Below are 25,022 nucleotides of genomic sequence, written 5' to 3'. Positions count from 1 at the left end.
CTGCAAATGGCATGACTTCATTCTTTCTCGTTGCCAAGTAGTATTCCATTGTATATATAAACCACATCTTCTTTATCCATTCATCAGTTGATGCACATTTCATAATTTGGCTATTGTTGAGAGTGCTACTATAAACATTGGGGTACCTGTGCTCCTATGCATCAGCACTCCTGTATCCCTTGGGTAAATTTCTGGTAGTGCTAATGCTGGGTCCTAGGGGAGTTCTAGTGTTAATTTTTTGAGAAACCTCCACACTGTTTTCCAGAGGGGCTGCACCAGTTTTCATTCCCACCAATAGTGTAAGTGAGTTCCCATTTCTCCACATCCTCACCAGCGTCTTTAGTTTCCTGATTTGTTCATTTTAGCCACTCTGACCAGTGTGAGGTGGTATTTCAGTCTGGCTTTAATTTGTATTTCCCTGATGATGAGCAACATTGAGCATCTTTTCATGTGTCTGTTGGCCATCTGGATGTCTATGTGGAAGAGGTCTATTCATGTATTCTGCCCATTTCTTCACTGGATTGTTTGTTTCTTGGGTGTTCAGTTTGGTAAGTTCTTTACAGATTTTGGATACTAACCTTTTATCCGATATGAGTAAAGACCCTCTTTAATCATGGAGTGCCCGCCTTTCTGGAAATCCCACAATTCATAAACATACCCATTTCTGCAGCTGGTAGTCTTAATGTGAAAACTACAAGCAGCAGGAACTTCTGACTGCTGTGGTGCATACTAGCCCTGGAGTTCTATCTCCTCCTGGTCAGCTACTTTGGCCCAAGGATCTAGTTTTTCCACAACATACCTTGCAAGAGCAACCAGTTACTTAAGCAGTTACTTAAATGCCTGCTTTCTATTTTACCTTGACCATTAGAAAGATCAAAGACCTGTTCTTCCTACATGGCTTCTTCCCTTGGAATAAGTCTAAAGCTATAAGACTCAAAGCTCTTCAATAACTATAATGTCTGAACTGCCAGAGTCAGAAATGGTAACCATTTATTGCCTCAAATCTTGAACTCTTTACTTTCCAAATCAGGTTAGGCCAATGTCTTATGTCTGCCTACATTATCTCAGGACACCTAGGGTATATGAGACTCTGATTAATATTTTTCGTACGGCCCTATTATATTTTTAAAAATTGACTTAAAATGTTTTATAGGAGCTCCCCTCTGTTTGCCCCATTCATGAATCACTTAATAAAGCCAATTAGAAAAATATGGCAAATAAAATGTTTTACAAAATTCATGCACACATGTGAGGTATAGTGATTTTTCTATAAATATTTAATGTGTTCAGAAATAACACTTAGATAGTGTTATAAAATTAAATGGTGTATAAAAATTCAGTAGACATAAAAAAATCTTCATTTTGAGTGAGTTATTGCAAATTAGCATGTTAGTGGCATTCTGGTTATCTATTGAATCTATGATTCTACAACAGAAACAGGCCCCATTCAGCAGATGTAGTGTGGTTGCTAGATTGCCTCCTTGAACTTGGACCCAACCATAACAAGGCAGAAAAATACAAAGATAAAAGCTGTAAAACTCCTGGGACATCTGGTCAACCCCACACATAGTACAAAGGATCAAAGAGCACCCAGAAAGAAGAAACAGAGACCAAGACCCACATGGGTTCCGATCCAGGCTTAAGACACCTTATCCAGATAGCATTGCCAGTCGTGGCCAGTACTACACACTGACTGTGACTTGGAAAATTTCAAGAAAGTAATCCGAAGTGTGGAGTCTTGTGAGACATACAGACCAGAGCAGTAACGCACATGCCTGGGCCAGGGCAGAATTATCCCATGCTAAGAGTCCATTTCTTATCACCTACTCTTTGAGTGATGTAGGGGTTAATTTCTTTCAAGTATTGGAACCATAACTATAAATATGTAACTAAGTAATGGGGGTTTATTAAAAGGATGCTGCTTTAGCCCCAGACTTTGCTATTCATGTATCTCCTTCCCTCTGAGGTGTTGCTGCAGGGAATTCTCCCTCACTTTCCCTTTATCCCAACCTGTCAGCCCAAAGCAGGAAAGATCTCATTGTCACTTACTCACGATCTGCTATGAGATATCCTGGCTCTATCATGCATGGCCAATATAACAATACTGGCCTCCCCAAATGCCCCTGTCATCTTTCTCAAAGGAAACTGTGTACCTAGCAGACACTATGAGACCTCATGATCTGTCTAGTGTAGGACTCTTGATACATTTTACCAGACTGTCTTTTATTTATTTATTTATTTTTTAAATGTTTTCTTTATTTCTGAGAGAGAGAGAGAGGGAGAGAGAGAAACAGTGTGAGAAGGGGAGGGTCAGAGAGAGAGGGAGACACAGAATCCAAAACAGGCTCCAGGCTCTGAGCTGGCAGTCAGCACAGAGCCCGACGTGGGGCTCGAACCCATGAACCATGAGATCATGACCTGAGCCAAAGTCGGATGCTTAACCGATGAGTCACCCAGGTGCCCCTAGACTGTCTTTTAAAAGGGTAGTCCCAATTTACCTTACCACCAGAAATGTGTGAGAGCACTACTCTCTTAGCTTATTTGTCAACAGTGAGGAGATTCCATTCTTTTATAAATGATCAGCTAAGGTGGTAGTCAAAATTGCTAGAATACTGTTAAAATATATAAATACAATTTCTTAGCATTAATACTAGCTATTTCACCATATACTTGTTAATTAAATTTTCTCTTTGATAAATCTCTTTTGGTCCTTTACTCCTTTAGCAACGTAAAATGGAATGTTTTCCATGTCTATCTGTATGAGTAAATCATAACCCAAAGATATTGGCCATTTGTTTGTTATGTTTATGGTGAGTCTCTCCTCCTCCTCCATGCTTTTACATTTTGGGTAAGTTTATCTTTTGATGAACATAATTTCAGAATTTTTCAAATAATCAAAGCTATTAATATTTTCCTTTGCAATTTATTCCACTCCTTTGGCTCTTAAAAAGTGGTCCTGTTCTGTTCACAGATTTGCCAAACACTTTAAATTCCTCTCATTTTAATATTGATTTTATTTAAAATGTGTATTTAGGGGCACCTGGGTGGCTCAGTCGGTTAAGCGTCCGACTTCAGCTCAGGTCATGATCTCATGGTTCGTGGGTTCGAGCCCCACATTGGGCTCTGTGCTGACAGCTCAGAGCCTGGAGCCTGCTTCAGATTCTGTATCTCTCTCTCTCTCTGATCCTCCCCTGCTCACGCTGTCTCTCTCTCTCTCTCTCTCAAAAAATAAATAAAACATTAAAACAAATTTAAATGTGTATTGAAACTCATGCATACACAGAATGCATAGATGAATGCCAGAATTGGGGGTGGGGAAATGGGTGGTAGTCAAAAGGTACAAACTTCTAGTCATAAAATAAATAATTTCCAGGGATGTAATGTACAGCATGGTGACTGCAGTCAATAATAATGACTTTTATATATAAAAATTATAAGAGAGTAGATGTTAAAAGTTTTTATAACAAGAAAAAAGAATTTGTAACTATGTGTGGTAATGGATGCTAACTGCACTTGTGGTGATATACTTCTACTGAATCAGTTTGCTTATACTGAATCATTGATAGATAATATATTTATCAATGTATTTATGTTGTACACCTAACTGAATATAATGTTACATATCCACTGTATCTCAGAAAAAAGCTTATCCTCTAAAAATGTTAAGTAAATAATTCTGGAATTACTTGTTAGTGAAGTAAGAATCTAAATTAATATTTTTAACAAAAAAGTACTCATTTTCCATCTGCATTATTAATTAAAACATCTTGCTCCATTTTTAATGATATAACCTCTTTTTGTTACCCATTTCTATATAAAATAAAGTTTTGTCTCTAGAATTAAATAGATAAGGAATGGTCTAGAATTAAAATACCAAAGTAAATATGAGATATTCACAGGTCACTCAATAAATAAACTGTGAATCAAAACTGACATCAGTTGGATTTTATTGCATCATCAACTAAATGTTCCAAATTAAACAGATACAACTTAAAAAGTCTCTAGTTTTTGCTTAATTTCACATTTCATAAATTGCACAATATTTATAAGATACTCATTTTGACTGTTTCATAACTTGAGGAAAGGGGAGGCAACAATTCTGCCAGATGGTTAAATTCGCCACAGGATTTCTGCTCCCATTTTCCTAATTTGAGAACTATGAAGCGATTTTTATCCCGGTAAAAATTCTAGATAAAAGCCATACACTTGGCTTACTTCTCATATGAAACATTAAGGTTGACATGGAAGAAAAGATAGCTTAGTTACCAAGTTAATTGTCTCCTGAAATCTTATGTGGAAACATGACAGTTGCTAAATTTGTTAAAAACCAACTTACAACAAATTGGTTATCCTGTGAGGGTTTTTTTTTTCTTAATACTTTTCTTGATCCTCTCTTCCCTTCTTCCTAAGTGCTTTTTTCCTCCCTACCTCTCTTCCTCACCTACCTTTCTTTCTTTTTTTCTTTCTTTCTTTTTCCTTTTCTTTCTTTCTTTCTTCTTTCTTTCTTTCTTTCTTTCTTTCTTTCTTCTTTCTTTCTTTCTTTCTTTCTTGTTGGTATATTACATTATATCTATAGATAAACATCCTTAAGAATAATTGTTCTTAAGGAACAATGGAATATATATGCTAAATAAAAATAATAAAGAGAATGCTGCACAGAATCTCTTACTATGTAAAAATTATTACATCCTTGAACCATATTCAGACACTATTAGCTGTGAGCACTGCACTGCAGAAGCTAAAATGATAGTACATTTTTCTTCACTGAAAATCTCAATGTTCAGAGAAACAAACAAACAGCAACATAAGCTCAATAGTCACTATATCAGAAAGGAACTATAGGCCTTTTGAATAATACTCCAGTGAACTTGTGTCCTTACATGAAAAGGGACAGCCATAGGCATCTGGCCACTAAAGCTCTCTGGTGCCCATATTTGGGAATGTATCTTGCTTCAAGAGGGTGGCCCTCTGTGGAAATGGACTCCTTAAATAAGTGTCTGCACCAAAGACTATGTGGCATGGTTTAATCATTGTACAAAGACTCTTCATAGAATCTAAGGTTGAAATTTGTAGAAAAGCAAACAAGGGATGATTTCTGATGAGTTGATCCAGGAAGGGGCACTCTACATGGCTGTAACATTTATTTCATGATAGACTTCCTCCCTACTGACCTTTATTGGTCTTTAAAGTCACAAGAGATGGTCCCTAGATAAAGTGCTTTCCCCAGTGGCTATACTTCTATCTAAGAAATAAAATTGATCCTTAAGGAAAAATGTAAGCTTGGTGTTATTCAAGTTTGTTTTTAGGTCAAAGAATTGGATTTGCTGGTATTGCTTTTGTAACAACGTAGCTACAACAGTGAAGAAAAGTTAAATGATCTTAGTAAACCCAAGGATTTTGCCTCAGTGATGCAGATAACTAGTCTTGGGGAAGGCACAAGAAGAGGCTGGGGTAGGGGTTGGGGGAATAAGTGTCAGAATTGAAGTGTCCTATAACGCGCACAGGTTCTCTTCCTTTGCTTGGTTCCCACACTTTCACAAATGAGTGGCATCAAGGTACTTGAAAATCTCTGTTCTGTCATTTTTGTGCTCATATAATCTATTAAAAATCCAAGACTGTAAAATGATTCACGTCACTGAATAAGGTAAAATTAAAATTCTTTAGAATAGATTTTTTTTTTAAAGTGACCTAGTGATTTTTTTTCCCTTTGCAGTCACATAGGACAGTCAATGAGGACTGTAAATCACAAGTATCAAAAGCTTTAATTTTAGTCTAAAATATTTATATACTGGATCACAGCTGAGTCTTAGATAAGAATCATTGTCTTAAAAACCTTCAGATTGAGTACAAAAAACATAAATATATAACTTTTTGGAAAATATTACTATTTTGTGAGACACAAGGAAAAAGGGTATTCATAGAAAATGTGTTTTACATTTTCTGCATTGAATTATAGCGCATGAACAGAATTCAGCTCGGGAACCCATTAGCTGTTTGGGTCATGCCCTCAAAATTCCGTTTAGCTGGTTTGTCATCTTCTTTCAAGAAAAGCCAAGAAAAGGAAGAAACAAATTAAAAACAGAAGCACCGTCCTCAGGAATCTGGGAACGCTTTTATAATTGAGTCATAGGCAGGTGGGGGCGGTGTGGAAAAGCCCATTCGAAGACTGTTGTTGGACCAGTGGAAATCTGGGCGGCTCAGACTGTGCGAAGTGCTGATGGTGTGAACTGCACTGGAGGAAGGGAGAGTCACCAGCTGACTGTCAGTTTCCACCGGAAGTGGCGGACTTTGCAGAAAGGGGTGGAAAGTTGAAGCCCTGAAGCTTGATTTTCTTGGAAAGGAATTTGCTTGCTCTAGGGAAGCTTGTCGCTGGAAAGTGAGGCTGGCCAGGCTGAGGTTGCTCCGCCGTTCACAGCCACTGTGGCGGTAAAACCCAGTCCTGTTGAGGCCATGGTTATAAGACCTAGGCCGCCGGCTTGAACTCCACTGCGAGATGGGAGCACTGGCTCTTCTTCGAGACAAACAGACACACAGAGCCCAAATAAATCCTCCAATTACAAGCACAATTGCAATGGACACTGTGAAGGACGTTATAATATCCTCTGAAACAAACAAAAATCGAATAGGTAATTTAATTTACAAATAGGTGTTCAACTAAAACCACAGAGCAGAGTACCAATTATAACTATGGAACACGTGATTAATTGAAACAGACGTTGAATTAGGGAAATAAAAGATGGTGCTGGGTACATATATGAATATCAACTGATACGCTTCCATTTATTAAAGCAAAAGGATCTAAACTAACATTTTTTAGCTGTAGCATTCCACGTTGCTTACGCTATTAATTTATCACCTTTAAGAAATAAGAAATAAGCGGGGGCCCTGGGTGGCTCAGTCGGTTAAGCGGCCGACTTCAGCTCAGGTCATGATCTCATGGTTCCTGGGTTTGAGGCTCAGGTCATGATCTCATGGTTCCTGGGTTTGAGGCGCTTGTAGGGCTCTGTGCTGACAGCTAGCTCAGAGCCTGGAGACTGTTTCAGATTCTGTGTCTCCCTCTCTCTCTGACCCTCCCCTGCTCATGCTCTGTCTCTCTCTCTCTCAGAAATAAATAAAAAATATTTAAAAAGAAATAAGCAAAGCCCTCTTCTTTTAAAGGCGATCCTTTAGTTCATACATTTTTATAAGCTTGCAAAGATAGTCCGAAGATTATTTCCTTTTGAGTTACAGGAGTTATAATGTGCCAGAAATTGATAAAGGATTTTGTAGTCAAATTGACTTTGCCTTTTCCTGCATCTGCTTTCATCAACCCCAGTGATGTCTCCCACCTGCAGGCTTCATGACATCTCACTTCCTGTGGTCATTTTGAGACAGGAAGTGCTGAGCTAGAGCCATCTGGTGGGCTGACTGATTTATGTTCTATTTCCTGAACTCCTGGACTGTAACCTGTATCTCTGACTCATTGATGACATGACCCGTGCAGAGCACTGTGCACTTTCCTGGGCCATCAGTTCCAGTCCATGCTGCCCTCATGCCCTCATTGTGATAATGAAATTTTTGTCCCCTGAATCCATAGAATTTCTGCTATACACCGGTATCCTTCAATTCACAGAACTTCCATTTGTTCAGATTTCCTGTTCGGGGGGCAGGGGAGTTGTTTTCCCAAAATGGAAAGTCTACCTTGCTGCTGCTTCTTATGAGCTAAAAACCCATTTTTTAAAAATAAAACTGGGCAGCAGAGCTCCTGCTTTGAAGTAAAGACATTCTGCATACCAGAAGATCCCTCTCATGTCTTATCACCAGGCTTGGAAGACCCCACCCCATTTCCCCATGATCTAACCCACAAGTCATGCTGATTTCCTCACTGTCCCAAAGCCTGTCTTTTTCTCTCCAGCTCTGTGCTTTTCCACATCGTTTTCTTTATATCTTGACACAACTTTTAAATATCTGTCTGAAAAATCTATTCTTCAAGATCCATTTCAAGCATAACTTTTTGGTTTCATCAAGGAAAATTAGTCTACTGTTTCATCAACAAAAATTAGTTACTGTTAAGTAAAGAGGTAGTCTATCTTATCTAATTGCTTATCTGGGGATTCCGTACTGAGAGGGTCACAGACTGGAAATTAGCTCAGTGAGGTTTTGAGATTGTGAAACAGACAAACAAACAACAGAAGGGCTGCAAATGTTTTGAAGTTCCTCCCTTTGAGAGGTAGAATCTATTTCTCTCCCCTTGAAGCTGGGCTGGCTTCATGACTTGCTTTGACCAATAGGATGCAATGGATTTGAAACTGTGCAAAATGAAGCCTAAACCTCAAGAGGCCTTTCAGCTTCTACCCCAGCTATTCTCAGAAGTCCTGTAATCGCCAGCATCCAACAAGCCCAGGCTAGCCTCTTGGATGATGAGGGACACATCGGACCAGCTAACCCATTGCTCTGACCAAAAGACTGCTGCCTCCAAACACATGAATGAGATCTTCCTAGATAATTCAGATGTTAGTTTTCCTAACAACTGAGTGGGACACATGAGAGAAGACTGACAGAAAATATATCTAGCTGACCGATCCCAGTCCAAACTACTAGCCCACAGAATTGTAGCTGAATAAATGATATTTTTAAGCTATTATTGTGGCAGGATTCTTGCACAAAGTCGTGACACCGAGGCTGTTTAATTTCCAGGAAGCAACTTTATTCCTGCGGTGCCACTCAGTTGGGTTCATACCGGAAGAATGGAGCATCGAATGTCACATGGCATAGTTTTTTTAATACGTTTTCTATTTCTTTGTCTCCCATATATGGGAACACATACAAACATGTAGTCTGACTAAGTGGTCTCAGTTTACAAGGTCATGAGGGATGTTTTCACATAGGCGCAGAGCCAGGTTACCTTGAAGTTTTGTGAGGTTTTTGGAGTTTTTTTCCTCCTTTTTTCTCTCTTTCTTTTTCCTCTTTAAGGAGAGGACCCTACCACACTATGTTTTGAAGTAGACTGTTATACAGCAAAAGCTTACTGATTCACGGTTCCTGACTCGGCTTTATCCCTAACATATTGTATGATTTTTAGGAAACTTATCTGGACTCATTTTATTATGTTTTAAATGAAAAAGTTAGATTTTATGATTACCAAGGTTCTGTTCAGGTTATTGTTGTAATTTATGATAGAGAAAATTTATATATAGAAAATATATATTCTAGAAATAGCAAAACAAACCAATGCTAATAAATACTTAAGAATACTCATTGTTCCTTAATTTTAAGATATAGGAGCCAATAGTATTCTTCCACCTTATATGGTCACATTTATCTCGTGTTAAGACTATGTATGTTTTGTTCTACTTTCACGATTACCTTCACAAATGCTTAGATCAAAATCCTCCAAAACAGTCGCTTAAATCAAATCTAAACAATAAATTCTTTGTAATAGGAAGAGGACTCTACATTATAAGATGATTTAGAACAGCTCTGCTAGACCAAGTATTGTTCTTCCAAAATGTGTCTCATGAAAGTAATATTGAGTCATAGCCTTAAAATTCAATCTCTTCAGACAGAGATTTTTGAGAATCAGGCTTGGTCAGGAAAAAGCAAGTAAATAATAAACACAGTCAGAAACTAAAATCAGACTTACTGGTTATATAATAAAATTCAAAATTAACTTGTAACTAACTATCAGTGCCCCCAAATACTGGGAACCTACAAAAAAAAGTTATAGGAATTTTGGGTTGCCAAGGCAATGGCAACTGTGTAAATCTGAATTTCCCAGCATTTCTTCCAAAAGAAAATAGAGAACAATAAAACAATATAAAAACAATAAAACAAATGAAACTATACAAAACCCATGCCTTCAGCATAATTAGAAGAGAAAGAACATTCAAACTTCAAGTTATGGAGAAGGTAAACTGATAAAACAGATATCAATACATTCTCTCTCATTCTTCTACCTCAAGTCTTCGTGGAGAGAAAGGACAGTTCCAGAAAAAGTGTAAAAGTAATGAAAAGGTATTCTGTTCCCTAAGCATTCCTGGCTATAGTAAAGGGATTTACAAGTGCGGGCAAGAATGTGAAAAAGCAGCCTTGGAAAGTAATCCTTCCCTGAGGAAGAAGAGGGTAAAGAGTACAGTCAAAAGATCGTATCTTGTAGGATTCCATTTACAAGAAATGTCCAGAAGAGGGGGAGGGAAACTATGGAGAGAGCAGCAGATTAGTGATTCCGTAGGGCTGGTGGGTGGGGTGGGAGGGAATGGGAGGGAATGCTAATGGCCATGGGTTTCTTTTTGAAGGACAGTGTTCTCATGTTAGATGGTGGCAATGGTCACACAACTCTGTGTGAATAACAAAACATTTATTGTACCATTTAGTGGGTGAATCATATGATATGTGAATTATCTCAATAAAGGTGTTAAAAACAGGAATGAAAGAGAAAGAGAGGTGCTTTTTGGAAACCACATAATGAAAAAGAAAAGAGGAAAGAGTGAGGGGAAAATTTAGGGTCCTTCAAGACAAAAAAAAAAGAAAAAGTAAAAACAAAGGACACAAAATTCCTCCTTAGTTCTGTCCTCTAAAACTAAAAGTCAACCAGTAAAAACGCCATATGTTGGTAAATTGAGGAAAGGAGGAATCTAAAATGACCCCCCGGGGGCACCTGGGTGGCTCAGTCTGCTAAGCACCTGACTTCGGCTCAGGTCATGATCTCACGGTTCGTGGGTTCAAGCCTCGCGTCGGGCTCTGTGCTGACACCTCAGAGCCTGGAGATTGGTTCGTATTCTTTGTCTCCCTCTTTCTCGACCCTCCCCTGCTTACGCTGTCTCTCTCTCTTTCTCTCAGAAATAAATGAAAACATTAAAAAAATTAAAAATAAAATAAAATGACCCCCGGCTTCTGGCTTGAGCAGGCAAGGAGACTAGCATCATTTATCCAAACCAAGAAGAAATGTAAGATTATGGAAGTTGCTGAATTTGAGGGCCCCTGAGTTATTCATTTGGAATCTTCATATTACAAGAGACTGGCAGCCATCATGGAAAGCACTCACACTAAAAGCAAGAGTGTGTTTAGAAGAAGTGAGTTGAGAATAAAGAGCCAGGAAAATCACAATTTAACAGGTAGCAGAAGGAAGCAAGGAAACAGAGAATGACTAATTTGGAAGGTCTGGGGAGACAAAACAAACAAACAAACAAACAAATAAAAAAAACAAACCAAACATACTAGCACTGAATCTAAGTAACAAGAGAATTTTAGGTGGAAATGATTACCAGCGACTTGCCCCCGAGACATTTATCTATTCACTTGTTTCATGTATAAGACCCCCACTAGATACCAAGTAGTGCTAAATTTACAGGCAACAGTGAAGAAAACAAAATGTGAGCCCTGGTGGAGTTTACATCCTATAAGACTTCAATTAAGGTAAGAAAATGTCCTCTAAGACTGCAACGAGGGAGCCTGTTGGCCACTTTGCCCAGAGCAGATTGAGGTCAGATGATGGAAGATTATGAGTGCATCTCTAAAAAGTTCAATCTGTCTACAGTGGGCAGGAAAAAGAGGCTTGAACAAAGTGACCTAAGAGGAAGAATAGAATATAGAGCTAACCATGATAAATGAGATAGACCCAGGCACAGAGCAGGGAAGATAGTTGAAACAAGTCTGAACATTTCTGCCAAGACTCAGATACACAATAACAATAATGACTTAGTCTGGGAAGTAACAGTAAGAATAGGAAAGACAAAATTTGGTCACAAGAGACCCAAAGTCAAAAGAATCTAGAAATTACTCCAAAGTATTACACATTCTAAAATGCTAGAAATAAGATATGGGCGAAGTGGGGCTATAAACTGAGGTTTAGAGGCTCTTGCTCCTAAGATCTTAATTATGATGTTATTTTCGAGTAGTGATTTAATAATCAGGTTAAATTATAATGTTTTAGAGAAGTTTGAGTATCTACTCACTTCATGAGATTTACATACCTTTCCTGTTTTAAGTTTATGAGAGGATAGATTTGCTCAATTTTTATTGTTTCATAATCATTAACACTAAATTTCCTTTAGGTTTTGGCTGCATAAATTCTATACTTCACTGAAAAATGTGTTTTTTGTGTTTTTGTGGGTTTTTTTTTTGCTTTTTTGGCTTTTTGTTTAATTTGAGAGAGAGAGAGCAAGCTTGGTGTGGGAGAATGGCAGAGGGAGAGAATCTCTGTGCTGTGCAGAGCCTGATTCAGGGCTCAATCTCACGACCCTGGGATCACGACCTGAGCGGAAATCAGACTCTGACACTCAACGTACTGAGCCACCCAGGCGCCCCTCCCTGAAAAATTGCTCTAGAAAATAAATAAAAATCATGAGCTACTCAAATCCTCCATAGAACTAACTCTTCTGCCTTCTTCTCAAATAAGTCTATGAGTCCAGGCAGTTTAGTATGTTTGGTACTTTGGTTTAAAAAAACCTAATTTTACCTATTTCAGTGAGGTTTTGGCAATCTTTTTTTGTGTGATATGTATTACATATAATTTGAATAATTTATTATTAAACGCTATTAAGTGATTAGTCATCCCTGGAAGAGTTTCTTTATAGAATAGTTTATGCCCCAGAGAATCCATGAGTTGATTATAATGAGAAATGCTTTAATCACAGAATCTGGACAAAATCATTCAGAAATGCTGTCTTCTTATTTAGAATAATGAATGAAAAATACACTAAGGTTCATCTAGATGTTGTACTTTTGAATAGGAAAATAAGGCATTAGGTAGAAATATAGTATGTAAACTATAAGCTCCTTCCAAATTTGAAGTTCTATTATTCTACCCCAGAAAGTTTTCATTAGGTAAATTTGGGTCACCTGGGTGGCTCAGTTGGTTGAGCATCTCACTCTTGATTTCAGTTCAGGTCATGATCCTATGGTTGTGAGATTGAGGCTGGCATAAGGCTCTGCACTGAGCATGGAGCTTGCTTAAGATTCTGTCTCTCCTCCCCTCTCTCTCTGCCCCTCCCCTGCTCATACTCTCTCTCTCTCAAAATAAATAAATAAACATTAAAAAAAAACCTTTACGTAATTTCGATATTTGGAGGAATATAATTTATAAAAAATGTAATCTTATTTTTATTTCATGATTTTGTTAAACACTGTAGTATGTTTCTATTTAATTAATTTAATTTATAGATCTCAAGCACTGTTTTGCATGTATCATACCACTTAATTATCAAGCAGCCCCATAAGGGGAATAGTTTATTTCTTAGGTGTGTTGTAAGAAAACATTAATCTAAAATGTAAGTGAAGAACTTAAAATGCATAAAAAGTGTACAAATTTAATACCAGATTTGGTAGCCTGTTACAAACAGATATATTTGGGAAAATTGTGCTAAAGCAATATTACGCATTCTGTAGATAACATTCTCCTGAATCAACAGCCTCTACTGGAGAATTTGAAATGTTAAGAACTTCAGGGGCACCTGGGTGGCTCAGTCATTTAAGCATCCGGTTTCGGCTCAGGTCATGATCTTGTGGTTCACGAGTTCAAGCCCCACATTTGGTTCTGTCTGACAGCTCAGAGCCTGGAATCTGCCTCCGATTCTGTATCTTCCTCTCTCTCTGCCCCTCCCCTGCTTATAATCTGTCTGTCTCTCAAAAATAAATAAAACATTTCAATACTTTTTAATTAAAAAAAGAAATATTAAAAACTTCAGATATAGAATTATAGATAAGGGGTTTCAGCTAAAACTAACTCTTAAATATGCCTTGGCTCAGAATCCTCATTTTAGTGATACTGAAACAGAGTCTAAGTTTTATGTAGTAGAACTAACACTTGATTTGTTTTAGTGACTGAATACTGACAGCTAGTACTGGTCTGGGGATGATTGCTTTCACTCATAAATGGCATAAAATGAGAAGACAACTATTCAAGTTTGCAAAGTATATGCCTCCGTGTTTCTGTATAAAACCTATGTAACTAACCACTATGACCTGATCGAGGATTCTAAATATCTCAGGTTATAAGCAGATATAATAGATGATATTAAAGAGATATATTCACTTCATTTCAACTAACTGGAGATAAAACTAGAATCTTAAAAGAGAAAATAGATTCAGTTACCCAACAAAGGCTTTTAATGGTTATAGGAGTTCCTACACACAGTCTCAGTGTTTGTATCCTTTGAGTCTCTCTATTGCTGTCTCTTCTGACAAATAAAATGTTCTCGGTGGTTCATCTTTATTGAAAAAGAGTATAAGGTTTGGGGCACCTAGGTGGCTCAGCCAGTTAAGCATCAGACTTAGGCTAGGGTCATGGTCTCATAGTTCATGAACTTGAGCCCCGCGTGGGGCTCTGTGCTGACAGCTTAGTACTGGAGCCTGCTTCAGATTCTGTGTCTCCCTCTCACTCTGCCCCTCCCCTACTTGTACTCTGTCTCTCTGTCTCACTGTCTCTCTTTCTCAAAAATAACTAAAAACATTTAAAAAAAGAAAAATAGCATAAGGTTTAATTTCAAGAAAAAAAGTAGAAACTTTCAAAATGTACAATCAAGGGAAAATAATGTCTATGAAATTGATTGAGAAAATTAGCAATCACTTCTTGGTCTTTTGGCTAAGATGAAGTGGAGAAAATTAGCAAGGCAACCAAAATACACAGAGTAAGAAATATATTAATGTGCCAGATGTCTGATTTCCAAAATATATTATTCTGATATAAGAAAACAAGGGTAATATCCAAACTCCAGTAGACCAATTGTTATAGAATATATTCAACCATCAAAACCTTCTTAAATGAGAAATTTCAGTTTTGTGAGTAAAAAGATCACTTTTCATGGCGCTAAGAATAGAACAATATTTCTAGGAGCATAGCTTGACAGTAAATCTATTTCAAATACTTCTTCTTTATAGTTACAATGTTTCTATATTATAATATTTATGATGTTATACTATTAAATATCATATTTAACACTGTAGATGTACTCTCTGTGCCTGAAATCTGGGGCAATGGCAAGAAGAATAGGTAATAATGACTCAACATGTCGTATTATGGTTATAAAGAGAAGACTATATAGGGTTATAGAGATACATAAAAAAGATTAAATGACAAATTCTAAATACACGAGAATCATGAGAATGGTATATACACATTAATAATAAACCAGTTACATTTTGAATGAATATAAAGTAATATAAGATGGAACTTGCAGCAGAAGTCCCAAAAATGACAGGAAAAAGTCATACTGCTTTGATATGAATTTGCTTAATTTTGTTATTCAGTTGAGTGCACATACATGAAAATGGTTTCCTAACCCATAAAGTTAGTCAAATACCCATGTTAGAAATTATCGTACTAATTCTTATGCTGCTACCATATGTGCATAATTCTTTTTTTTTTTTAATGTTTTTTTATTTATTTCTAGGAGAGAGAGACAGCGTGAGCAGGGGAGGGTCAGAGAGAGGGAGTCACAGACTGAAACAGACTCCAGGCTCTGAGCTGGCAGTCAGCACAGAGCCCGACGCGGGGCTCGAACCCACGAACCGCGAGATCATGACCCAAGCGAAAGTCGGACGCCCAACCGACTAAGCCACCCAGGCGCCCCATGTGCATAATTCTTTATAGTTATGAATGATAATAATGACATAAGAATCTCTAAAACTTGCTAAAATATATGATAAAAAACTTATCTATCTTCTTTAAAAAATTTTTTAATGTTTATTTTTGAGAGAGAGAGGTGAGAGAGAGAGAGAGAACACAGGGGAAGAGCAGAGAGAGAGAGGGAGACACAGAATCCCACAAAATAGGCTCCAGGCTCTGTGTGATGCAGGGCTCGAACTCATGAACCATGAAATCATGACCCGAGCCAAAGTTGGATGCTTAACCAGCTGAGCCACCCAGGCCCCCCTTATCTATCTTTGAAAGTTTCTTTAAATCCAAACTTTAAAAATAAGTACAAAAGTACAGAAAAGGAATAAGAAATAAAGTACAGTCGAGTCATATTTCTTAAAATTTTTGTTCAAGTTTAATTAACATACAATGTTCTATTACTTTCAGGTGTACAAAATAATGATTCAACAATTCTGTACTCATCAAGATCAATATACTCTTCATCCCCTTTATCTATTCAAGCGATAATTTTAGTATAGCCTGTTCCAGAACAGTCTTCCATAGGGACTTTTTAAAAATTTATTTAACTATAGTTAATGATTTTTCTGAACCAAACTAGAATTCAGAAAATGAAAACAGCATCTATTGGCCATACAGCTTTAAATTTTCATAATGTAATTTCATTCTGGCAGATTTTTGATAATAAATTTTGAAAGCCTTTTTTTTAAACATACTAGTATAAAAACATACCCCAAAAATACATTGGCACAGATACTTCATTTTTTAATTTTTTTTGTTTTACATTTATTTTTGAGAGACAGAGTAAGACAGTGCATGAGCCAGGGAGGGGCAGAGAGAGAAGGAGACACAGAATCCGAAAAAGGCTCCAGGCTCTGAGCAAGCATTCAGCATAAAGCCTGACGCAGAGCTCGAACCCACAAACCATGAGATCATGATCTGAGCTGAAGTCGGACGCTCAACTGACTGAGCCACTCAGGCGCCCTCAGATTCTTCTTATTAAAGGACAATTTGCCTTCTTATTTATCAATAATCTTAAGGGAGAAAGAATGAGCCATAATGTTACTTCAAGTAATTACAGTATCATGCAACTTGTGAGACCAAATTATTATGTTTAAAAATGCATATCTCCCTTTGAAGGCAAAAGGTACAAATTCCAACATCAGTAAGGTAAAAAATATAAATTAGATATCCTTATCCTGATTTGTAATACATGTCTATACAACTAGCAAAGGGCTAGTACATAAGTCCTCAGTGGATAATAACTACTTCTACTAATAGTTGAATAATTTACCCAAGTCATTTGGCCCTTACTGACCTAGAAATAATGGCAACTATAGTATCTTTCAGTTCTAAGATTCTAATATTGAATCTGGCTTTCAGTACATCTAATCAATGCTTCAAATTCTGTCCATTAGTATTAAAATTTAGTAGAGGTCACCATCTAGTGGCTTTGAGTTGAATTGTTCCACTACCTGAAAAGTGATTTTATCACTGTCGACAGAATGGAACATTGATCAATTCACAAAACCCTTTGCCATTTTAAGAATCAGCTCAGCTAATGCCAAAGAAAGCTATTCTGTTCTTGGTACCCTAGATTATAGGGGAGGATGGTTCATGAAATAAGAAGAATTTGACAGTTTTTAGGGAGAATAATATTTAGGGTACAGAAAACTTGATTGATTATAATAAAGTAAACAAAGAGTATTTTCTATGTGTAACTTATCTGCCAGAAAATCCTATTTGGTTTTTTCCCACAATACATGCAGAATTCAACTTCTACCTACCGTGCCGCCTCCCTAGTCCACGTGACCACCACCTCTGACCCTATAATTTCCCCCATTCCCCAACAACCCTTTATTCTCAATACACTAGCCAGACTGAACCTTTGAAAATAGAAGTCAAATCATACTAGCCTGTTCTAAACCCTCCACTTTTCCCAGAGCAAAAGTAGACTCCTAAAAATGTTCTTAAAGTTCCAGCTTGACCTGTTCCCAATGATCTGTGCTCATTTTTACCCTTCCTCTGTCTTAGCTCCATCCACACTACCCTCTTTGCTATTCCTTAAACATACTGGATATGCTCCTGACTTAGAGCCTTGCACTGGTTGTAACCTATTTTAGAAATTGTTTCCCCAGCTATCTCCATGGCTAACTTCAGGTTTTCATTCATATATCACCATCTTATATAGGCCTACCCTGCTTATCCTATTTAAAATTTCACCTTAATAAAATACAAAATAAAATAAATAAATAAAATAAAAATAGATCTGACCCCAATAATTCCAGAAGAAATATTAATCCTTCCTAGAAAAAGATAAACATAGAGTCTAAAATTGTTTCTACAATTCTTCAGCCAATACTAAGCATAAATAACAAATTGCAAAGCATTCCAAAGACAAGACCAAATGAACAAAAATCAAAAGAATGACTATCATAGAATAATAACCATAAATTATCAAGAGATTACAGTTATCAAATACAACTATTAAAATAACCAAGAATTAATAAAATACACAACAAGTTGAAAATTTTCAATGAAGAATGGGAACCTATAAGAATATTCAAATAAGAATATCTGATGAAAATTAGAGGATATTTTAACTGAGTTATATTAAAAATATGAAATATCAAAACACATGAAATGCACTTAAAGCTGTGTGTAGAGGAAAATGTGTAGCTTTAGAGGCATAAATGTAAAAAGAAGAAAGGCTGGGGTGCCTGTGTGGCTCAGTCAGTTAAGTATCTGACTCTTGATTGCTGCTCAGGTCATGAAATTATGATTTTGTGAGTTTTGAGCTTCGCATGGGGCTTTGCACTGACAGTGTGAAGCCTGCTTGGTATTCTCTCTCTTCTTCTCTCTCTGCCCCTTCCCCACCAGCGTTCTCTCTGTCCCTCTCAAAATAAATATATAAACTTAAAAAAATAAGAAATACAAAGAAGAAAGGCTGAAAATTAATTATATAATCTTCCATATCAAAAAGTTAGCCAAAAAAAAACCCTAAATCAGAGTCAAGTAAAATGAAATAATACAGTAAATAATTAAGAGAAAGCAGAATGTAAGGACATAGGAAAAAAGAAAAAAAGGAAAAAAACAAAGAGGGAGAATTAATCAAAGCCTAATGTAGTTTCCCATGAAAATAAAATCTAATAAAAAAATTGATCAACACTGATTAGAATGACCAAATGGGAAGGAGGGAAGAAGAAGAAAAAGAAGAGAGAATTACTAATATCAGAAATTAAAAGGATGACATTAGAAGAGATTATGTAGATGGGGCCCCTGGGTGGTTCACTTGGTTAAACATCCAACTTCAGCTCAGGCCATGATCTCACAGTTCGTGGGTTTGAGCCCCACATCAAGCTCTGTGGTGACAGCTCGGAGCCTGGAGCCTGCTTCAGATTCAGTGTCTCCCTCTCTCTCTGCCCCTCCCCTGCTCACACTCCATCTCTCTCTCTCTCTCAAAAATAAATAAATATTAAAAGTTTTTGGAAAAAAAAAAGCTTTGCTAAATGGAATCCTTAGATTGAAGAGGAATGATATTAGATGAAAGACTTAGAGCTGCAGGCAGAAATAAAGAACATCAGAACTAGTATCAGTGTAAATATAAAAAACTATTTTCTTTTAATTTCTTTTAAAGCACATACACAGTAGATAGGTGATATCTAGACAGACAGATTAGACTTAAAAATTTTTTAATCTGCTCAGCAAAGACACTTTAGAGAATAATTAAGCAAGCCACAGACAGGTAGAAAACATTTACAAGGGTGCCTGAGTGGCCCAGTTGGTTAAGTTTCGAATTCTTGATTTCAGCTTCATCTTTCAAGCCCCATAAGCTCTGTCTGTTTGGGGTTTCTCTCTTTCCCTCTTTCTCTGTCCCTCCTCCACTCTTCTCTCTCTCTCTCTGTGTCTCTACCTCTCTTTCACTCAAATAAATAAATAAACTTAAAAAAATTTACAAATATGTATCTGACAACTGACTGATAACCAGAATATATAAAGGACTTTTTACATCAATAATGAAAAGACAAGAAGAAAAAGAAAAAGAAGAAGGAGGAAGAGGAAAAGAAGAAAAAGATAAAGAAAATAAAAATGGGCCAAAGAAATGAACAGACACTTCTTCAGAATATATATTCAAAGGCCACTAAGCACAAGAGAAGATGTTCAATGTCAGGAATCAGCAAACTTTTTTTCTTTAAAGGCCCAGGGAACAAATATTTTAGGTTTTTCAGGTCATACATTACTGAAACTACTCAACTCTGTTATTGTAGCACAAAACAGCATGAACACACAACAAATACCCCAATAAAACTTTATTTATACAAACAGGCTATGCATGATATTTAGCCTTTAAGCTATCCTTTGCCAAACTCTGCTCATCATCATCAGGCATCAGGAAGATACAAACTAAAACCACGAGAAGATAAAACTAAATAGTGACCAGAAAGGCTAAAACGTAAAGGGTTGAGACTAAAGGAGAGCTATTGGTAAATATCTGAAGCCAACTGGACCCCTCACACATTGTTGGAAAAAATAAATTGTGTAACCACTTTGGAAAAAGGCTTGACAATTTTTGTAAAATCAAACCTCCATCAAAGCTCTGACCAGCTCTTCCACTTCTAGGAAGTTACCAAGAATAATGAAAACGTATATCAACAACAGACTCTTATAAGAATATCTGTTACAGCTCTATACTTAATAGCCAAAAGAGTAAATACTGTATGATTTCATTTGTGTGAAGTTCTAGAACAGGCAAAGCTAATCTGTTCCAGAAAAAAGCAAAATAAACATTTCTTCTGGAGATGGTGTAGGCAGGAACTGACTGGGATTGGAATTAGGGAACTTTTCAGGTTGGTGATAATATTTAATATCCAAGACTGGGGATAGAGTAACTCAGGTGTGTACATTCAGGTGTGTACAAATTCATCAAATGTGGGGCGCCTGGGTGGCTCAATCAGTTAAGCGTCTGACTTTGGCTCAGGTCATGATCTCACGGTTTGTGGGTTCGAGACCCACATCAGGCTCTGTGCTGACAGCTCAGAGCCTGAAGCCTGCTTCAGATTCTGTGTCTCCTCTCTCTCTCACCCTCCCCTGCTCACGCTGTCTCTCTCTCTCTCAGAAATACATAAAAGCATTTAAAAATTTGTTTTAATAAAATTAAAAAAATAAAAAATTCAGCAAATGTTCAGTTACAATGTGCACTTCGATATTATTTATTTTATACATTTCACTGTAGATAAATTTGACTTTAAAAGAAAAAACATTAAAAATATTGAATTCTGATTAATGATATACATGCTGAAGTAATGGAAGAAGCATACTGACATTTTCAATCTACTTTGAAATGTAAGTGAATAAATTAGTGAGTAAAATAAGTATTGTAAAAAAGTAAATGTTAGAACCTAAGGGGTATGTGTATGAGTATCCACTGTAAAAATACTTTGATGTTTCTCTACATCTGAATATTTTTATAATAAAATGTTGAAAAAACATATGAGAAAATATCCTGAACAACTTTAAGGCAGTATATTTGGAAATTTAAATGGGAAAAGTTTTAGGAAACACAAACTACCATAATTCATAGAAGAATCAGTAGAAGAAAACACTTCCTAACTTGCTTTCTGAGACCAGCCTAACACTAGTACAAAGCCCGACAGGGCCATGGCCAGAAAAGACTATTCTAGGCAAATTTCCCTCTTGAATGTAGATGCAGGAAATCTAAGGTTAGGGACCTGTTAAACGGTGTAGCCTTCTAGGCTCATACTTACTGAATCATAATCTCTGATCATGGAGCCCAGTGAGAGATGCATTTTCAAATTTCTTTATATAAATCAGATGCAGCAGTTTTAAGACAATAATTTGTAAACACTTGTTTTTCAAGCTCTCAGGGTAATGGAGCTAAAGGAAATAATTGGTAGGCTGCTCACGTGCAATGATGCACACATGTCCAAGAGTTTTAAAAATATAAATTAGAGATGCATTTGAAATATAATGCCATTTGTTTGTTATTTAGGAGAAGGGAATATAGAAGATATTATTGTAGGGTTTTTTTCTCTAAGAAAGATTTTGGGTCCATTTATGCCATTTAAAAAAATTAAGTTTACGCATTTTGAGAGAGATAGAGAGAGAAAGTGGGGGAGGAGCAGAGAGAGAGGGAGAGAAAGAATCCCAAGTTTAAGGTTACATGTCTACTGTTTCAGGAAGGCAGGATGCTGCAAATTTTACAGGTTCTGGTTCCTGCTGCTTTGCTGGGGAATGTTCGCAGAGAAGAGAAATGCATTAAAGAAAGCAAAGGAGAGACGTACAACGTGGCCTTTGGCTGTGCTGTCGGTCTCAAACCAGTTTTTTTCTTCCTCTTGCACCAATGACTGTAATGCTTGTACAACATTAACATTAAATAAGTCCTAGTGCATGATTACTATGAAAACGCAAGCTAATAACCTGGTATCATTATCTTATCTTTCAGCATTCATTTAAGTCCCCCCCCCAAAAAAAAATGTTATTTGGAAAACAACTTTTCATCCATCTTAAGTGTGTTAAGTTCAAGAAATTCCTATGGTTCAATGCACAAGTTTTCCATTTCTCAACAATTCCATCTTTATTCTCTAAATTCGAAATGCTAGGCCGGCAACTGATTTTGGATACAATAGACAAAACATGGTAATGTACTTTATAAGATTCTCAAAATAATATATTTGTGGAGTCAGTGATCAAAAGAGATGACGATTTAGATATAAAAAAAGAAAATAAAATTTAAAAGGTCTACATTTTTATTTTAGGTAATTTCTATTTAGTATATTTACAGTGAGAATTTACATTTTAAACTTAATATTTTTTAACTCAGGAGAGATAATGTGATCTTTCATATATCTTCCCAAATCATCAAACAGTATACCTGCTCAGCATATTTGCATTGGTTTTGTTAATGTTTATCATTGTAACAGTCCTCTTGCTGGTTTTTATTATTTCCATCTATTTTCCATTGTATTCACATCCTAAGACATAAAAACACTAGAAACTATCTTTGAAACAGTAAGTTTGAATTCCTTCTCAATCATAAATATCTATATTAAAACAAAAATCAGTTTTTTTAGGATTGGTAAATAGACTTCAATTAAGCCTTGTCTTAAGTCAGGCTTATTTTATGATTATTACTTATGTTTTAGTCAGTGGCTAATGATTTCTTTCACTTAAGTAGACCTGAAATTTAACTTCAGATGGTCTGGAAAAAAATTGATCTGGCTTTCACAGATTACTTTTTGCGGTAAGAGTTACTTTACTTTAAAATAATTTGTAGTTATTTTTGTAATGAAGAACTTCACGTAAACAAAGTCTAGCTGTTTTTTCAGTGTGTGTTTAATGCATTCACTTTTCCTATAAATGAAGACAGCAAGCAGTATTATAACAAATATATATAATTAACACTCCCACAGTTCTAAGGCTTATTGGCTGTTGATGTTTCCCTAGAATTACTTATTACCGAAGTCATTCTTAACAATACGCAAACATAATTCTTCTTATTTTTTAATAATTATGTTAGGGTGTTCACTAATGTCTCTCCTTTCCAGGCCTGAAGCACACATGAAGGGCTGATGTTAAAAAAAAAAAATTTTTTTTTTAATTTAGACAATAAAAAGAATTCTTTCCCTTCATGCACATCTGTGTGATGGGGGACAGCTAGGTGAGATTGTTAGGGACAGTCAACATTGCAGATTGTTTTCACTGATAGTTCCCAAAGCATCCCCATGAATCACAAAAAAAAGTATGGAATAGTTCTCTGAGAGGATTAAAAACCTGATCTGGACAAAAAATAAGGCTATTGATCTCTTCAAAAACTCCATTGTTTCCTTTATTTTTTTTTTCTGAATTTAACTGAAATTGCCCCCTTTGTTTTTTTAAAACACCCTTGAATCCAAGAATACTTGTCAATTCACATCTTAGCCCTTGTTCCTTGGCATTTCCCTTCTTTAGCCTTGAAGAACTGGTAATTTTGACCTTAGCTCTACTTTGTTGCTGATATTTAACTAGTAGCTGTGTCTGAACTCCGCCAAAAGGTGCTTTTGTATTGTTTCTTTTTTCCTCTGTGATAGGCTTCCTTTTAATGTTATATGTAATGTTATTTCAAATGAACTTTTCTTATTATAGTTTTTTCTTCCTCTAATTTCATAATAAGGTTCCTTATTTTATCTATGTCATCACACTTCTTAAGTATAGATCTTGTTATTTTAATTTCCTTTGGAAAATAAAGAGGATGGCATTGACAACGAAATTAAAATAACCTCTTCAGCAATTCTTGATTTCAGTAAATAAAATATATACTTTATAACCTTAAGACAAATAAAACAACTTTCCAACAAAATCCGCATTATCATATTCTAAACAACAATTACTTCCATCTCTTTATTTTCGTATTTTTATTCTCATTATTTTCCAATTATTTTCTGTAACACCAACCAAAATCTATACTTGCTGTCCAGATTCTTCTTAAGTGTCTCCAAAACCCACTTTAAAAACATTACGTGAATATATTTATTATAATAAACTTATGGAAACTTAAATAATCAGATTACGGTAAACAAACTATCTCAAAGATTTTCACTATTTCAATAAATTATGCAGTACATTTTCTGCATCCTAGTTTTAAATTAAAAACAGTTAAAGAAAATGTCTTACCCCAAAAGTTTTCTGGCCATGGACTCCCTAAACTTGTTGTGTTATTAGCCATAATATCCACAAGAAATAGAAGAGATAGAAGAAAAAAAGAAAGAAAAGCCAGTATGTTCAAGAGAAGCACTTTGATTCTATGTCTTTGTGGTTCAGCAGGAGAAAAATAATTTACACATAACCCCTCATATACTTGTGTTTGCATAAAAGGAAACAAGTGTATCATGTTTCCTGCTTTTATACTCAAATTAGCAACTGTTTTTCTTATCTTGGAATTCCACATGGTTCCTGAGACACGAAACAATTTCCTTCTCGTCATTTCCTCAGCTAAATTATCAAGTTTCTTCCTCTTGGTCACCTCCAAACTGCTTTTGGGCTAAGAGGCTCCTTTTCTCATTCTTTCTTCAATTCCTACGGACATATATAGGAAGATTCCAAAATCTAGTGATAGCACTCTGGGTTAAATTTATATAGGACAGAGAAAGAGACTGCTTTCCAACATTTGACAACTAGATTTATTCAGCAAATTGGAGAGGCGGAGGCGGGTGGGACCTCTGGAAATCCATGCTCTATTCAAGTACAGTTAAATGTTATCTAATACCCATTTTTATAAATCTCAGTTATTTATTAAAATTCTTAACATGTTTCTTTCTCCATTTGGCATATTAATTTTGAAACATTATTTACTTCATTTCATAAATAGCTACCTAAAATATAATTTGTACTTAATTTGTATTACTCTTGAACTGGTATTTAAGTATGAATAGGATGATGTCCACACTGAAGGAGC

The 25,022-nt window shown here is 36.1% G+C and overlaps 1 protein-coding gene across 1 annotated transcript; it reads right to left on the bottom strand.

The window, feature by feature from the left end:
• Positions 1 to 5,734: 5,734 nt before the first annotated feature.
• MYCT1 (MYC target 1) lies at positions 5,735 to 24,437 on the bottom strand. Its single transcript, XM_039220104.1, has 2 exons — positions 24,242 to 24,437; positions 5,735 to 6,602 (listed from the first exon to the last, which is right to left on the bottom strand). The coding sequence occupies exons 1-2, from the start codon at positions 24,435 to 24,437 to the stop codon at positions 6,094 to 6,096; spliced, it is 705 nt and encodes a 234-aa protein (XP_039076035.1). The 3' UTR covers positions 5,735 to 6,093.
• Positions 24,438 to 25,022: the final 585 nt, after the last annotated feature.

This window comes from Hyaena hyaena, unplaced genomic scaffold (assembly GCF_003009895.1).
Source record: "Hyaena hyaena isolate Hyena2069 unplaced genomic scaffold, ASM300989v1 scaffold_860, whole genome shotgun sequence".
NCBI classification, from domain to species: Eukaryota; Metazoa; Chordata; class Mammalia; order Carnivora; family Hyaenidae; genus Hyaena; species Hyaena hyaena.
The sequence above is the reverse complement of the archived record's forward strand: the minus strand, read 5'-3'. Positions and strand labels throughout refer to the sequence as shown.